We start from the raw sequence: 17,431 nt of genomic DNA on the forward strand, positions 1-17,431 counted from the left end.
TGTTCCAGAGGGAGAGGATAGGTCAGATGGCAGGGTCTGCAGCCTGCCACAGTCTTTATTTAAAATGTGCCGCGAACAAGACGTTGTCTATACATGTAGAAAATGTAATATCTAAATAAATTAAGATGAAATGATCAAAGTGAATCAAAAGGAATTGAGACTCATAATTTCTGAACCCTGACCTTACTGAGACGCTCTGGGTCTCCTCTGCGGTACCATCACTGTGCCCAGTGCACAGCTCCTAGCGCGGGGCTGCTACATCTCTCTGCGCTCTCCTCACCCGTCTTCTCTTCTTTCATTAGTGCTCCTGTGTTGAGAGGCCACTACAACGGGGCAACAATGACCCCACTGTGTTACCAAGCTTTGTGTGGCATTTTATTCATCTGTACCCCTTCATCTTCCTATCCATGTGACCCCGTTCCCTCTCACACACATCTTGGTATAGTTCCCCTTTCTTCCCCGAGTCCTCCCATCTTTCTCTGCTCTTTTCCTGAATCTCTCTCGCTTCTCTCTTTTTATTCAATGAGGCATTAGTCAATTCACATTTTTCTGTTGTTTGCATGGACGCCTACAGAGTTCCTCTAAGACACTGGCGAGGGCAGAACAGTACAGAGAACACTGTTCCTTATAGGTCAGGCTGTTATTCTGAACACTAACCTCAATTAACCTTTTTAAAGAATTAAACAGCCTGAACTTGGACTTTTACTGTTTGGCATGTTCTTTGTTTGTTTGAAAGTATTTTAGTTGAGCACACTGAGCACCGAGGCTCCAACAGCCCCGGGTTTGCTGCTGTTTGCAGAATGTAATTACAAATATTCCCAGCACCTTTATGTCCCTGTGTTTTATGTCCCCAATCATATTTTGAAACTTTTAACAACGTTGACATTATGTTGGTGAAACCAACAGTTATTTTCATTGAAAGTTTCTCTTACAAATAATTTTAATAACTGACTGAGGATGAAATCAGTTGGGAAATAAGCCCAAATGAGCATTAAGGCTGAGGTTAGCACATTTTAATAAAATCAACATTGTTCAGTTTGACCTACACGAGATGCTTCTACCTCTCCTTTGATATCACATGTGCTGTTGCAGCTGAACAGTGTCTGTTCATTTAATGCGTCACACACCCATTCCTGTTTCTAACAGATTCCAGGCCCAACACAAAAAACCTTGCAAACGTGCTTAAACTGACCCCAGGACAGCTTCCTCGTTACTGAGAGACTCTCGTGTGTTATTCACAGTCAGAGGAAAAATGTTGTTTACAGGCCAGAGTGTGGACATGAATATGTTAGTTAGTTACTTCCTTTCAAAGTGAATCAATAACATTAATGAAGGACAAAGAGATTCATCATGCTGTATTTCTTTATTGGCGTTCAGCTGTAGAAGCAGGAGAGACGTACAAACTATGTGGATACAGCTCCACCTACTGGTAGCACCTAAACACAGTCCACCAAAATAAAAGCGCTTCAGACAGACAGACAGACAGGGACCCTTACTGGATGCTACTTAAAGTGACCTGACACCTTTGTGTGTTGTTTGATGTGTTGATATTCTGCAAATCAATTTCCCAAATACGGACTATTATTGAACGTAAAGGATTTAAATTGTAGTTGCATTTAGAGCAGACAGTAATACATGTTTGGATGAACTCAGTATTGGAAAATGATCTTTTGAAACTACACAGACCGACTGTTTACATATTACAGCAGTCTCCAACAAGTCTGAAAATGTGCCTCATGGGATCACAGATTAATGCCGTAAACCAGTGAGTGGCAACGATTCTTAAACACAATGAATATAAACAATGATTGACATTTATAATGAAATTATGGAAGAAACATAGGTGATCTACGAGTAACCAAAGCAGTAGAGGCTGAGATATTCTGACTAAGGTTCAGACGCACTAAATCTGATTTCTGACCCTGTTCAGTAAACGTGCTCTGCCTGTTTGTCAGCCATGTGACTGTAGTTACCTGACTTATGCAGTCACCTGTTCCTCATTCCCCCGCTGCTCAGCAGTGTATGTTATAAGGCTCTTCCCATAACCAGACCCTTGTTATGGATCTGCATTATCAAGCTTCATACTTTAGGCTGATTTTCCTGATCACATCCTGACTGCTGTCACGTTCTAATGTATCATTGAGTTGTTACTGGAAGAAGCCAAACAAACAAAGTCAAAACGTTAAACTGCCCATAAATCGTATTCCATTGCACTGATGTGTACAAGCCTGCACAAACAGCTGCGGTCGATGAATTTTAATGAGGGGAGAATATATACAACAATCCCGTTACTCTAAACACTAAAGCATGTCTCATCTGAGCAAAGCACAGATTCTTGCACTGCACGGTGATGGTGGTGGCGGGTGACTATTACCGTGCAAAGCACAGAATAACTCAAAGTGAATGACTGTGGAGAAAAGTCTTTCACAACATTTAGCCAAGTCAGAAACTACAGTTAGGAAACACCTTGATTCTAGATGTACAATCCTGTTTCCAACAACATGCAAACCACTCGTTGTGCTCAAGGAAAAGAAGCCAGATTAGACTCTGGAAAGGCCCTGACCACATGATGGAGACAGCTTTATGGCACCGGTACATACGGCTGCTCGTGTTCAATGATGAGTGCTGACAGCATTAGGATGGATTTTAATGTGTATACTCTGTACAGATTCAGGAAAATGCTGCAAAATATTTACATCTGCTGTGTCAAAAAACACAAATCAATCATACATGAATTAACAACATTCTCAGATGATATTATCAGAACAGCTCCAGCCTTTTGCTTGAACCACATTCTGGTTCAGGCAAAACACACAAACTTAAAGTGTCTGCAGCAAAGAAGGAACACATCTCAGAGAGGCTCTGATCTGCTGAAACAGTGCAAAATCAGAACATTACAAATGGCACATGACTACAGCGAGGACCGACGACAACAGCCTGATAAAACAAATCACCATGATCTTATTTTGACAAAAGACAAAATCTGAAAAGTAGCTGAAACTAGTTAATGCAGCAGCAGAAGAACAAGATGTTTTTGTAATGCAGGATCTAATCATCAGTGATTAACTCTGGCTCTACTTTGTGTCTCTTTGCTCTCTTCTCCTTCAGCCGCCGGGCCGGAGGGGCCTGGTTCTGCCTGCTCAGAGGGGGTTTCTGTCTATTACTGTCATATCGTTTTTACATCACAATATAAAACACTCTGAGGCAACTGCTGTTGTAGATTGGCACTATGTAAATACAACTGAATTCAACTGAAGTGAATCTGAGACCAGTCTTTGCTTAAAGGAGACCTCATTTCATCTCCCCTCTTCATGCATGTCTACAAGACTAAACTGTTTATTCACATTTAATGAGGACAGGCTTCAACTAAGGAGGTAAAATTAACTCCACTGAGCAAAAGGCTGTGAAATTGTACTACTTTTCAGTTTTAAAGTTCACTTTAAAGTAAAGGGCAGTTTCTTTAACCCTCTATTAGTGATTGGACCCTAAGTCTAGCCCTATATTCTAGAGAACGTGTTAGTTTGTTTTTGGTGTGTGGTTTGTTCCCTGATACTCAGCAGGACATTTTCTAAACCACAGAAATATTCGGACTGTCTCCGGTTAGAGTTTAAAGTTGGGGTTGTCATGGATTAAACTTGGGCCTCAGTGGGCTTACTGTGATCATGCAAAGCTGCTGTAGTGGAGTCCCAGAAAGAAAAAGAGTTGTAAAGTACACGATAGAGCCCCTTTTGATTTTTGATTCAAGCCAGCTAATTAAAAGGATTAAACATCCTGTTTGTTGACGCTCGATCATAAACCGTTTATGATCAGTCAGGCTGTTTTAGCTTGTGTCACAGGAAGTTTTCACCCAGACTAAAGGGGGTGAACTTCTGTGCTTGTTGAGCTCCGATCTCAGCCACATACAGAGCCCCAGTTTTCAGGTCTAGGTCTACCAAGTGGGGCTTCACATCATCAGCCAACTGGATCACACTGACCACTCTGCACTGGCCAATCATCCCTACAGGCGGCGCATCCAGCAGTGAAATCTGATTGGTGTTGAGCTGGACAACAACAAAGTACTTCTTGTCTGGGGTAAGGCGCACAGAATAGGGTGCATCTTCAGTAAAGCAGCTCCCCCACGTCCCCAGCCACTCCCCGGTGACAGAATTAAAAACCTGGATCCTCTTGTTTCCTCTGTCAGCCACCCACACCCTCTGGGCCGTGTCCACGGTCACGCTGTGTGGGATGTAGAACTGAGCTAGGCCTTGTCCTTTCTCTCCATGCATCCACATCACCTTCTGCTCTTTGGACAGCTTAATGAGGCGGTTGTTCATCCCTCCATCACCGTCCACAATATAAATTTCCCCAGAGTCGTGGACAAATATCTCGGCGGGCTGATCAAACTGCAGGGGGTCCAGTCCAGAACCTGCTTTTCCTGGCGTTCCAAGCACCTGAGACGAACAAATCGAGAATCAACAGGATGTTTTCTATTCCTATAATCACACTAAATACTTCAGAAACAGCTTTACTTAGCACCAAATCACCTGTAGCAACTTTCCTGATGGCGTGTACCGTTTGATGCAGTGACCATACGGGCCGTTCCCCACATCTGTGATCCACACGGTGGGGTTTGATGAAGCTGCATCTGCTAGAAATATTCCATGAGGCTTCTCCAGGGTGGTTGTATTCCAGGACATGAGGTAATCTCCGTCTGTAGTGAACACCAGCACCTTCGGAGCGTTGTCACCTAAAGGAAAGTAAATGCAAGCACAGTGACATATATGCTGCACTGCATCAGACTCCACATGCAGCCAGCATTTAACAAAGCTTGGTGTCCTTTAGTTTTAGTCCCTGCTGAGGACGTATGGCTGTAAAAGGTCAATGATGTGAGCTGGTGTTTGTCCATGAGGAGCTCTACAAGTCAGTTTGATGCAGCGACTCTCTTACTAACAAGATCTGCGTGTGAACTGTATGATGCTGTGCATGTGTGAGAGAGGGAGAGGTCGCAGCGGTGTGGAATAAGCTGAAAGATGTGCTGACATGCTGGGTTAAATGGACTGAGAGCTGACATGTGTTTCATTTAAAGGAGGAGAAGAGAAATAACTGCTGATTATTACACGACTGACTCCTGACCACAAAACTGTGACACTGCAGAATTTGTTTGTCCACAAACCGATGCACTTGTTAAACAGAGAACTGCAGCACAGTGTCAAACCCCTCGTGTGTACTGACGTTTTGTAATTTTCTGAGTGATTTTTTTCTTTTTTAAAATCATCTTCTTCTTTCAGGGGGAGGTTACCACACTGCCTCCATTTCACCCTATTCCCAGCACCTTCCTCTGTCGTGCTGGCACTCTGCGCGTTCACCCAATGAACCTCCTCTGACGTCTTCCTCTTTTCCTCCGGCCTGGCAGCTCGTCCGGTGTATCTACTCAGATTACAGATACCTTGATAATACATTCACAGATTCAAAACTGCGCTGTATCATGTACTAAATACCACACACAGTTAGATGTCCCTCCACACCACAGCTGACCAGCCGTCGGCCGATGGTGATTTTTCGTTTTTACGGGCCAATGTTTTTTTGGTTTTTGTTTATTTTGTAATGGCATAAACAATGAAAGGTGGTTGATGGGCCAATGTGCCATGATCAATTCTGAAATGGACCAATTACAGCCGAGGAGGTCAGATGCACCCGCCCCCTTGTCTTATCACAGACACACAGAAGAAAATAGTATTGATTCGTCCCGGACTTCAGCTACAAAGCTGGAGTTATTCTGTCTTTACACTGTCAGCTGCCTCTTCTCCTCTCGTTCTCTCCCCTCTCTCTCCTGTTGCTACTTCAATCATGAAACTGATCAGTGATCAGCTGATCGGCTTTTCTCTCTCGTTAGTTTATCGCCCACTTTGCGCCAGAAAGAGGAAACCAGCAGATGTCGCGCTAAACAACAGCAGCACGTTTAAGCTTGATCAGCTGTTGTTAGAATTTATTTAATAGTAATTTCTAGTATCAGCTGATGTTTGCTGGAGCCACAGCTGTAAAAGCTGCTGGTCATGATGTCGGTTTGTATATGTGGTGAGAGGGAAACATGAAGATGAAACCAGGAGATGTCCTTACTGAATCATCAGAGCTGTGATGGAGAAACAGGTTTACCTTTTAGGTGACATGGATGAGTTGAAGTTATGAACTGTTTCTGAGAGACTAATAACACCAGGATCCTTTTCTAAGCAGCTGACAGCTGGTAACTGTGCAGGGGCGGGTCTAGCAAAGTGTTGCCAGGGGGGCATGTAGAGCATTAACAGGGAGAGGGGGGCACAAAGAAATACTTTTCTGTCTTATTCTCATTTAAAATGTCTCACTTTTAATAAATATTTATCTGAATCTTTAAACTAACGTGGTCATCTGATGTAAACTGTATAGAAATCACACATATACCAACAAGACTGTACATCACTGTCACTGCAGTGTTTCATTCAAAGGCTTTGTGGCTTTTCCTACAATACCTGGGGGCCTCTACTCAAAATGCCTGGGCCCATTTTGTGTCCCAGTCCAGCCCTGCTCCACACTGGGTTGCGTTGGCAACATCTATAAAAGCATTGCTGCCACCTGGTGCCCTTACACTCTGATAGAGTGAGCTACTTCATCTGACCTCAGCAGCACTTTTTTTACTACCTTTATTATATTTGTTGTGTTTAAATTAACTTCTGTAATGAAGCAATTTCCAGATGTCGACCTTATCGTACCAGATAACAATTAAGATCATCTTCATCTGCACTGACACACTGATGACGCAGTCACCATTATGACCCAGTATGATGTTTGACTCTGAAGTACTTTACCAACAGAGTGTGATTACCTCTCTGAGCCACATACACCACCCCAGCATACTGGTTGACTGCCACTCCAAACACGTCTCCGGTGTAGAGCTCCGGGTTCTTGGGCCAGCTCAGATCCAGTTTGTACAGGGGTCTGCCCAGCAGCTGGTAGTCGTGTCTGAGGCTCGAGCCGCCCGGCTGCTGGCTGCTCATGGTCCCGTAAAGCACCATCATGAGCAGGACCAAAGAGGCCATGCTGGAAACTATCAAACACGTATGACTTGTCTTTGTCATCAGCATCAGTGGTTTTGCTGTTGGCGTGTACTTCATTTAACACTCTCGTTTTAAAGCTGCCAGGATGCTGCGTACGTGTCCGCGCAGGACGCACAGGCGGAAGTCGGCTTAGCTACACGGGCTACGGAACAAGCAGAACCTTCGTACGATACCTGCTAAGATATTATACGGTTAAAAGCTCGTGATTGTCTTATATATTTGAATCCCACCGACCAAACAGAAAGACACTTCCTCTTCAGCACTAAACGAAAACAAAACAGGCTGTCACGTGAGACAGAAGCACGCAAAGCATTTCTGTTTATTATGTCGCAATAAAACCGCGTTAAGAAAAAGAAAAGAAAAACTAGATTCATTCGAGTTCAGAAATAACCACTGAATAAAGATGAATTTAAAAAATAGACCCATGAGATTTAATATATAACGTAGCATAAACAAGCTAACATATGAATATCGTTGAGGTTTTATTTTTACAGAAACATTTCTATTTCCGGTCGCTTGAATCAGCAGCAGGAGGAGGAGGAGGATGCTCGGTGATGCCTGTGTTTCCCTGTCTGGTTTTATGTGTAATGAATGAGCTGTAGTCAGCGGGATTTACAGACAGCGTTAAAGAAATGACCTCTTTTGCGTGTATCTTTATGACTCTGCGTTATTTACATATCTGTGTTACAGCAACAGAAGACCACAGTGGGGCCCCCACAGTGGGGGGCACAACTGTCAGCTAAGAACAGGAAACTGAGGCCACACTGCGGACTCACCAAAAAGAAACAGAAGATTGAAAAACATTCAAAAGGCCTCCACAGTAAACAGATCCGTGGGATGTGCTCGGAAGAGCAGCTCTCACACAAAACTGTGACTCTGTTTGTTGCAAGGAAACCGGGTGTTACTGTATTTGCTGTTACTGTTTAAGACAGGAAAAAACAATACGATTATTATCTAAGGACTACACTGTGAAACAGTAGAAGAATGTTAAATTCCAGAAATACTAACTTTCTGTCAAGGTCTGATGGCTCTTCGTGTATTTTACTGTGGAATTCAATGAGTCTTGAAGCCAATGGACAAGAATTTTATAAAATTGTTTTAAAATTGTTAGAAACGCCTAATTTAATATGTATTCAAGAAATATGGTTGAAATGACAGTTTGATTGTGTCAGATATTGGTATACAACCATCAGGAGTCACAGACAGACTAGAAAGGTGGGGCTGTGGAAACGTGGGAAGAATAGGACATACATGTGGTATGTCTTATCCCAGAATAGGACATGGTATAATATTATGAATGTAATCAAGGTATGGACAGATAAACATAGTGTGACAATATCATGTCATTGTGTGGTCTATTATCATAATCCTAGCAACACACCGAGAACTGATATACTGAATGACGTTGGTGTCCCCATCAGAGGAAACGTGGGGAGTCGTAGCAGAACTCGTTCATGTGAATGAAGAGATTGAAAAAGTTCATAAATGATCATGATTTTGTGTATATTAGTAATGGAAAGGGCACAAGCTATCCCAATCCCCTCAATCAAACCAAGCAGTTATAGTGTAAATAGTCAATTCAGGTAAAGACCCAACAAATCTGTTAAGCTATAGATCCATGGCATTAAGATCAGGGAGCATAGAGTTGATGATAACAGAGGCTCCTCATCAAATGTGGGGACTTCTGCAACTCAGAAAACAAGCAGTAAATAGCAAATTGTAAAAGTCGATATTAGAATTCCTGTTTTGTAGGACAAAAGAAGTAAAAATAGGTGCCGACTGTCGTATGATATGTCGTATATTATTTAACATAAGGAATAATGACGTTTTTGAAAAGACTGAACAAATGTAGGAAAATTGCGTTATGCTAAAGATGGGGCGCACTGGGTAGAAAAATTGAATGTCTCTGAAATAAAATGCAGCCTGCAGGAAAGGAAGTAGAAGACTGTGCAAATAAGTCAGGATTTATCCTATATTTATTTATTTTATCAGTTAAAAAAATCATGTCTTTTTTTTAAAAAAAATACTAAAAATCAGTACATTCATGGTTACAGGTGCACGTGGTGAGATTTCTACATGCTTGTTTGATGAGAAGCTAAACTGGTGTTAAAAAAAGTTAGACACAAGTATTAAAAGGCAGACAGTTTCTGCTTCTCTCAAGTCGAAGTAGACGGGAGGAAAGAAGCGCTTATCTGCCTGTGTATGTGTTCAGGGAATATAAAGGTGGACTTGTTGGCAAAAATGAATTCAGTTTATAGGAAATTAGCACCAAAGGAAAAAAATATAATTCATAATCATATGCAGAAGATTTGATATGAATATTGAGATAGTGGACACACAAATACATCTACAGAGTCCAATAAGTAGTAAGTAGTTTTGAACAGCATGCAGGGCAGGAACCCAAAGCAGGAGATCATTTCTCAGGTAAGAATAGGACATATAGGACTGACCCATACACTCCACCCATTAACACCCCGTCTTTACTCTATTATGACAGAAAGTGTTAAAAATGCAAAAAGTGCGGGTGGGGAGAGATTTAGTAGCGTGATTGAAAGGATCGTAATCAGAACTTTACATGTTAGAGGAAGCACCACCGATTATGTTATTATTACAGGAGCATCTTTGAACTACAGGGTTGAGAATACAGCTCGTTTCCTCTGCTAATCTGTCCACACGCCAGTGCAGGCGGTGATGCTGCTGCATGCTTTACCGACGCCTTTAAAATAATCAACAGAAGAAGAAGAAAGCCGACCCAGCACCACAGTTGACCAATCAAGATGCAAGCTAGCTGTGATGTCACGACGCTGCTGTGGCTGTGCAGCGAGGCGACTCTTGCTTCCTTTACAGTAATTTTCTTGTAATTATTTTATTCGAGCTTTTGAATCTCAGTGCGAATGACAGTCAGTGAGGGACAGAGGCGCGTTTCATGTAGTGTAAGCCGTCGAAGGATCGACTCCATGGAGGTCGTGGACAGCCCGCTCAACCTTGTAAGTTTGATGTTGCAATAAGAGGCTATCTTTACAGCAGCTAGGAGCTAGCGGCTAGCCGCTTTGTTGTTAGCGTTGCTGCTGTTGTGCTGCGACCCATTTGCTTCGTAAGTCAGATGTTGGAGCAGAGACTGGCGTTACTCTCAAGGTGTAAAGTTGGGAAAAACAAGAATATATGGATCTGTTTTACTCGTTAGCAGAGCCATTCAGGCATCACTAGCAACATAGCGCAATGCTTTTGTGCCTCATAAAACACCGCTGCAGTACGTTCACGAACAGAGCCTAACCAGCGCTCTGCGCATGGTTTATTTAGTCAGTGACAAATACACAACCGTGGCCGAACAGACCGATACGGTTGGATTGCTGTTTACACTCATTGGTGGAGCTACTTCGACTTTCTGAGTTGGAAATCCAATTTATGGGAACGTTTCAGTTACCTCGGAAATCAGAACCAGAGCCGCGTCATCCCCATTCACTCCAACGGACCGTTTCGTTTTTTACAGCAATGGCGGATCATGCAATAGTTAGCAATATACGCTAACCGCACCATAGAGATGCAGAAGTGAAAGAGAAGATGTTTAAAAAATAAAATAAAGTGCACCCAGGTCAAATTTACTCGTGGGGCACAAATCATCAGGAGATGTAGGTGCTGTATATACACAAAGGATATATATCAGGATACTGAAGCAGTGGACAGAGCCTGGACAGTTTCCTTCGTATGGTTTATGTAGTGAGTCACAAATACAATAGTGGGATTACAGATTAAGATCTTTACCTTCATTGTCACGATCTTTGTTTGTTAACTTAAGGTTGTTGTGGCTTCTCCGACTTTCCAAGTATAAATTGGTTGAGGAGGCATTCCAGATGAAAACGGCACCTTCTGACGTCAGCTGGATGCTGATTCTGGCCCACTTGTCAGCATTTAGCAGACACATAGGCCACCCATGTCAGCAATGCACAGTCAGGGTTTTAGATGATTGATCAGGAGCATGTCTGCGACACATGAAACCCTTCTCCATTTGATCTTAATATTTCCTCCTAACTTAGCTACAGCTCTGAAACTCGGTCATCCAGGATTACAGTAGAACTACCAGCTAGTGTAACATGTCAAGAACAAAAAACAAAAATCACGTAAAATCCAATTTATCGGATCTAAAGACTTAAAGTCTTCAGATTCTATCGGATCATCAGTCTCATTTTCATAGCATTAATGTTCATTGTCACGTATGACAAGAAGTTTTCTTACAGTAAAGAGGGGAAGCTAGTCTCTGTTTAGTATCTTTGCTTCATATATTATCCCTGGTTTCATTCCACCACCTCTTTAACATTCTCGTAACACATCGCATTCCCTGTCTTACGTTCTTCAGGCTCACCAGCAGTGCAGACAGGCCGACCGTTTGGTAGCTGCTGGGAAGTATGAAGAGGCCATCTCCTGCCATGGAAAAGCAGCAGGTAGTCTCAGTTTCACACACACACTCCTTACAGTCTTCTTCAACCACAGTCTTTCTCCTTACAGTCCTGCCATGTAGTGCATTGCTCCTCTGTAGGTGCTCTGCAGAGCGGAGGTCGTTCACTGAATGTGTTTTGGACTCTTTCTGGACTTGATCTGCTTTTATGCAGAATCAGGAAGTAACCAAACAACGAGTAGAACGTTACAGTGCTGACTCTCCTCACATAAGCAAACTGCATTTCACTTCCTATATACTTTTACGTTGTAGCCATGGTAACATCTTCTAAGAAAGCGTCTGAGGAAGGGTGGTGTTGTTGGGTTTGGGGTTTTTTACTACATCCACTTCACTCCAATCCAGCGCAACAAATACTGTCCCTGTCTTATTGTGATGACCATACATTAAACTGTATGTTTGATCCAATATACTGTGTGTGTGTTAGGTGTGTATTCTGTCTCATCTCTCTCTCCTTCTCTCCCTCTCTCTCTCTCTCACACACACACACACACACACACACACACACACACACACACACACACACACACTGTCTCACTACCAGATTTTCTGACTGAGGCAATGAAGGCACCCGTGTGTGAGCAGGTGAGACACTCAGTTTTATCTTTTTATCTCTCTGTGTTTGATCAGTGATGGAGTGAAACATATTCTCTGTCATGTAAACATGCTGATTAAGATTCACACACAGTTCTAACACCACCTGTAGCATGCTGTAGATCATCTAGACCAGCGGTCCCCAACCTCTGGGCCGCGGACCGGTCCGTGAGTCGTTTGGTACCGGGCAGCGAGAGTCGAGGCTCGGGTGTGAAATTTATGGTTTTCAGGGTTTTTATCGTTAACTCTGTTTCCCCGGGTCTTTTCCCGTGTTGTAGTTGTGTCTTATTTTGAAAGAAATATTTACATGTTACCATAGCGACCAGAGAGCATTAAGGGGCAGAGAGGAGGATGTTACTCTCAATGTTGTTGGCGCATTTCAGGAGGACGCTGCTAAAAAAGTTACACAATTACACAGTGAATTCATGTTTATTATTATATTTACAAAATACCAGTTTTTGTCTCGGTCGTGTCATTTTATTTTGTTCTATTTATCCGCGACACTTTAAAGGCCGATGAGTGAAAATATTGTCTGACATTAAACCGGTCTGTGGCCCAAAGGTTGGGGACCGCTGACGTAGACCCCAGAGGAAAACTGAAGCCATGACAACTCAAGTTTGTTTTTGTTTTTAAAGCAGCAGCTGAAGTTAAGGGTCACTTCCTCTAAAATGCCCATCTTATCATCAAAGAAAAATTTAAGGGGAAAATAAACTTAATGTAATGTTGAACATGTAACATCAGGAAGACAGCGAGACAGTGGGTGAGGTGTAAAAGCAGGAATGACAGACGGTTTAGAGTTTCAGGTAGGAGTACATCAGTAGCTCTGATGGTCAGTGGTCATGTTGACAGTTGAAGAAGAGCAATGAAAATCAGTAGACGTGAGACAGAATACATGTGTGAATGAGACGGGTGTAACAGCAGACACTGTACATCACACTGCTGTGATGTATGGTTTGGAGACAGCAGCACAAACAAAGAGTTGAAGATGCTAAGACTTTTCATTAGGCCTGACCAGGACGGACAGGATTAGACATGAGGGTGTCAGAGGGGCAGAGCAGGACCACAGAGCAGATTCAGGGGTGCAGTGACAGAGGTGACCTGCACATGTCTGCTGTAAATAAAAACTACATTGACATGTGGTCTCCGTGGCCTCTTCTTGGTTGGATATGCTGAGGATTTTTTTTATTAGCACTACTACTGTTAATCAGTTTCTGTGCAAATCTCAATAAGTAGTAATCTGTAGTAGTCTTAAAAACAGACAAATCTTAAACGTAGGAAAGTCAGAAGTCACTCACCCACCTGCCTGATCGTCAGAGTTTCAGAGCTGATTGTTTGTGTATGTCTTGTATCACGAGAGTGATTGTTTGTTCTTTGGCTGTAGGCTCGTTTGTCCATGGAGCTGCAGAGGGACAGTCACATTAAACAGCAACGGTTAATCCAAGAGCGCTGGAAGAGAGAAGCTCGGCGAGAGGCGGTTAAGACACGACTTGGTCTAGTGCAGGCTACCGGGCCAGGGTTCTTTTCAAAATCTTCGTCCACGGGCAGCAGCCGGCCCTGTGCCTCTCCAGGCGCCTCAGCTGCAGAGCTTGGAAGCGTCGGGGAGAGGGAGTATGACACCTTACTATACCAGCTTCAGACTCGGCAGACTGGAGGAACACAGATTTTAACTCCAGTGTGTTCGGGATCTAAGACCACCAAAGATGACAAAACGCGCCTGGAAGAACAACAGACGACCATCGAGAACTTGCGACTCCTGGTTGACGGCCTGACGAACGAAAACCAGCAGCTGAGAGCCGAGAACGAGCGGCTACGACTGGAAAACATGAGGCTGCACTCTGAGGCAGCCGACTTTGTGGAGCGCTCCGAGCTCTGGGTGCTCCCACAAGCAGGTGGTCCTATGGGAACCGGAGTTGGACAGGGAGGGGAGAGTAAAAGGAAGGGAAAGGAGATCGCAATCCCTCAGCTGCCACCGTTGGAAATGCCAGCTCAGGAAGACCTGTGTCTGGATGACCTGCCTCCTCTGGAGCTGCCAGAGGACATCCAGAATGAACTGCAGGAGCTACTAGACAGGGATAAGCTGTAATAAAACACATCACACACACACATACACGCACATACATGTGGTTCAACCAGTACGACTTTGAGTTCAGATGCCAAAATGTTATACAGTGAAAGCTACCGGCTCGACCCACGAGGCCTCTGCTCAGGTGGAATCAGACGACAAACGAGAACATCAGAGAGGGAGGAAGTCATAACGCGACTATCACTGATGCAAGGCAGTCCAAGCCACAGATAAAGGAAACGTTCACTAATCTGTGAGAACAGCAGCGAGGCTGTATGTCAGCATGACTTACACTGAGAGCAGGACAGGAATACGGTCAAGATTCAAGGTTTTTCCAAAACTTTCACTTATGTCTCAGACTTCTACTGTGTTATCACATGACCCAGATCTCATACAGCATTCAGCGACAGCTTAGTTCTGCCAACAGCAGATCAGCTGATGTGTTTCCCACAGATTTAGACTTTATTTAAGGTGTTGTGGAAGCGGGGGTATGTGCAAGTGTGTGCATTATTATGAAAGGACACACACACACACACACACACACACACACACACACACACACACACACACACACACACACACACACACACACACACACAGAGCTTTCCTACAAGAGTTATGACATAATTCTGTGTATGTGTACTTTGTGGCTGCAAACTCAGCTGCTCTCAGAATAACTGGTCCTGCGGATGAACTCCGTCCTGGACGTTTTGTTCCAGGTGTTCGGCACCGCAGGCCTGAGCTGGATTTTAAGTGACATGAGAGGTAAAGACTGAGTGTCGATTGTCTGGATGAACTGCTCCTAAAATTCTTTTGTATCCACACGGATGCATTCAGATCATGATCATGTGTAAATTAATTATAGAAAGCATACTGGTGTTAGGGAAAAGCTTGTAATAGACTCATTGATGTTTTTCTGAGCAGATACTTGAAGGCTAAAAAAAAACAAACAAGCCTTCTGGTGTTCTTCTTATTCCCCACCAGAAATGTAGAGACACACAGGTTATCAATGGGTGTCAGTGGGGATCAATAGGAATGAAGGCTGACGCGCACACAGTGTCATCAGCGAGCAGATATGTTGATGTGCTGATCTATTCTGAAGAGTTGATACATTAAGGTTCCCAACAGAAACGCCGTGTGAATAATGACAGTGTTCTTCAAAGGTCAAAGGGCAGAGTCCATCAGATGCTTCACATAGTTCTTCAAAAACAAGTGTAGTTGTGGGTTGTTGTGTCTCAGGATTTTCATGTCTGTACTGTTTATGATGTTGACGTCATTCATCGTGTCTTGTTGACTCTGCTAACAAACTGTAGTCTGCATTTTATTTCCTGTTTTGAAACCAAGTAATTATTCATTAATGGAAATGTTTAGTCCTGAGCGTTTGCAGTACCATATCATCTGGTGGTCACACATACATTAAACTACACTGTGCTCTAATGGTAACATCAGCTGTGTTTACTGTAGACCACATGTGAATACAGTCAAATACTTGAATTTCACTCACTGAAACTTCTTGGACGGGTGCATCTCAGCAGGCCTGGTTTCCAACACACAAAGAGCATGAAGGCAGCAGAGCACTCAGCTCAAACTCATCTTGACTGGGGTGAGCAGACGGTGACGGGCTGACTCTGTGTCAAGCCCCAAAGTTAAGCCTCACCAGTATCCAAATAGCAGAGGCATGAAAGGCTGCTCACCCTCCTTATAGCTGTGGCAGGGTAAAACTATTGTTTGAGGCCAGTGAACATGCTTTCTAATGTGGGTAGCTGGGCATTGTAACATGAGTCTAAGGGGAAAGAGTCACTCTTGGCGCGAGCTTCAAGTGGCCGTTGGAGGAACTACAATTTATGTCAGTTACACGTTTTTAGGCCCAAATGTGGCAGTTTGTACATTACCTGGGAAGCCAAAAGAAGCACCTTCGGTAATCTGAAGCTCTCTTAAATGTTTGGCTCACAGTCATCCCAGGATGTGACTTTGTGAATTTCTTTTTGTTTGGATGCCTCAAATAACTGAAGATATTTTGATCCACATCATAAAATCTGATAACAAACATCCATGATAACAGAAGGAGCAGAATGCAGCATAAACTGCAGGCAGGGCACGTTTATATTATCATAGGCCGTCAGTGAAAATCCAGCGAGGCTAGTCCAGCTTAATCACAAAGCCATCCCTTTAAAAGATTCTTATTGATGGATCATTCACGTCCCGACACTCACCGGCTTCTGAAATGAAGCTGTGGTGCAGCTTTAACCGAGCTGAGCAAGCGTTTAGTCCAGCATGTCTACGAGCAAAGCTGATAGTTTATGTCGGCACAACAGAATAAAGAGGACTCGAGGCAACTTGTTTACTGTGTTGCTTGCAGTCTAATGCATGCGGCATGTGCATGCATACTATCACATATTTCGAGGCACTTGTACAAACTCGTGTATTCACTTAAGAGAGTGCATTTCCTTCCTGGATCTACTATGATGAAGATGAAGACGTGGCTACACACAGGACACTTTGCTGCATTTCCCAGCTATGCAAAACTCATTCATTGTAAGCCACGTGTTTGGCTTAGCTGGCCTTTAAATGGTGATGTGAACAGTTGTACAAAATGATGTTCTGTTTTTGAATAAAGCTAACTGACTGTCAGTCTCAGTGTGCCATTTGGACTTCATGTTATTCATGTGTTTTTGAAATGAGCTTTACAGAAGCTGCTTTATCATTCTCACAGGGCATGAATGCAGCGTGACAAACCTGCCAGATGGTCAGCTATCAGAATCACAGCGGCTGAAAAAGCTTCAACAAGTTGTCTTGTTTTTGGACAAGTTTTTGACTCATTGACTGAAAGCAGCAGCTCTAAAACCGCCTCAGTTCTTCCAAATGCCCAAGCGCTTAACTAAAGCCCACACATCTGTGTCCCAGCTCGCCACTTGTGGCCGGTTGGATCAGAGATTTGTTAAAACACCACTGAAGACATTCTTACTGCTGATGCTTCACTTTAAGGGTTTCACTTGCAAACCACCTAGAGCTGTCGATCTCGAAGCAACTACAGGGAAATGTCAAGTAGTATTTGAGCAGTTCAGTAAGGACTGGTTCTGAGAATGGGCCACCAATATAGGTAAGTTAGTTGAGCAGGTGGCTCATATGCTGCTACTACAGAGGCCTGGGACCACACTGGGCCATTTTCCTGCAAGTCATTAAGCCCATCTATAAAGGCTTAAAGCCAGAAATAAAAATCTTATTTTAAATCTGGCTGATCTCCTTTTCAAGATCAGT

The 17,431-nt window shown here is 43.3% G+C and overlaps 2 protein-coding genes across 3 annotated transcripts; one reads left to right on the forward strand and one right to left on the reverse strand.

Moving 5' to 3' along the window:
- Window positions 1–1,344: 1,344 nt before the first annotated feature.
- Window positions 1,345–7,356, reverse strand: LOC120737735 (NHL repeat-containing protein 3-like). The gene is made up of 3 exons (XM_040038576.1): window positions 6,836–7,356; window positions 4,524–4,726; window positions 1,345–4,430 (listed from the first exon to the last, which is right to left on the reverse strand). Exons 1-3 carry the CDS (start codon window positions 7,122–7,124, stop codon window positions 3,831–3,833), a joined length of 1,092 nt encoding a protein of 363 aa, XP_039894510.1. The 5' UTR covers window positions 7,125–7,356; the 3' UTR covers window positions 1,345–3,830.
- A 2,449-nt stretch (window positions 7,357–9,805) lies between these two features.
- nrbf2b (nuclear receptor binding factor 2b) lies at window positions 9,806–16,810 on the forward strand. Of its 2 annotated transcripts, none has more exons than XM_040038578.1 (4): window positions 9,806–9,913; window positions 11,422–11,506; window positions 12,062–12,102; window positions 13,493–16,810. In XM_040038578.1, exons 1-4 carry the CDS (start codon window positions 9,845–9,847, stop codon window positions 14,192–14,194), a joined length of 897 nt encoding a protein of 298 aa, XP_039894512.1. In that variant the 5' UTR covers window positions 9,806–9,844; the 3' UTR covers window positions 14,195–16,810. The 2 variants fall into 2 exon arrangements, with proteins under 2 accessions (XP_039894512.1, XP_039894511.1); XM_040038577.1 differs by lacking the exon at window positions 9,806–9,913 and adding an exon at window positions 9,920–10,054.
- The last annotated feature ends 621 nt before the right edge of the window (window positions 16,811–17,431 follow it).

The sequence above is a fragment of the Simochromis diagramma genome, unplaced genomic scaffold, assembly GCF_900408965.1.
Source record: "Simochromis diagramma unplaced genomic scaffold, fSimDia1.1 OVJJ01000617.1, whole genome shotgun sequence".
Classification (NCBI taxonomy): domain Eukaryota; kingdom Metazoa; phylum Chordata; class Actinopteri; order Cichliformes; family Cichlidae; genus Simochromis; species Simochromis diagramma.

Bases quoted from the DNA above. Each gene is read 5' to 3' on its own strand.
- nrbf2b (XM_040038577.1), top strand. From the start codon at position 9,962: ATGACAGTCAGTGAGGGACAGAGGCGCGTTTCATGTAGTGTAAGCCGT. The intron at 11,507-12,061 runs GTAGTCTCAGTT...TCTCACTACCAG, and splicing joins CTGCCATGGAAAAGCAGCAG to ATTTTCTGACTGAGGCAATG. The intron at 12,103-13,492 runs GTGAGACACTCA...CTTTGGCTGTAG, and splicing joins AGGCACCCGTGTGTGAGCAG to GCTCGTTTGTCCATGGAGCT.
- LOC120737735 (XM_040038576.1), bottom strand. From the start codon at position 7,124: ATGAAGTACACGCCAACAGCAAAACCACTGATGCTGATGACAAAGACA. The intron at 4,727-6,835 runs GTAATCACACTC...ACTTTCCTTTAG, and splicing joins GGTGTATGTGGCTCAGAGAG to GTGACAACGCTCCGAAGGTG. The intron at 4,431-4,523 runs GTGATTTGGTGC...TGTTCGTCTCAG, and splicing joins CATCAGGAAAGTTGCTACAG to GTGCTTGGAACGCCAGGAAA.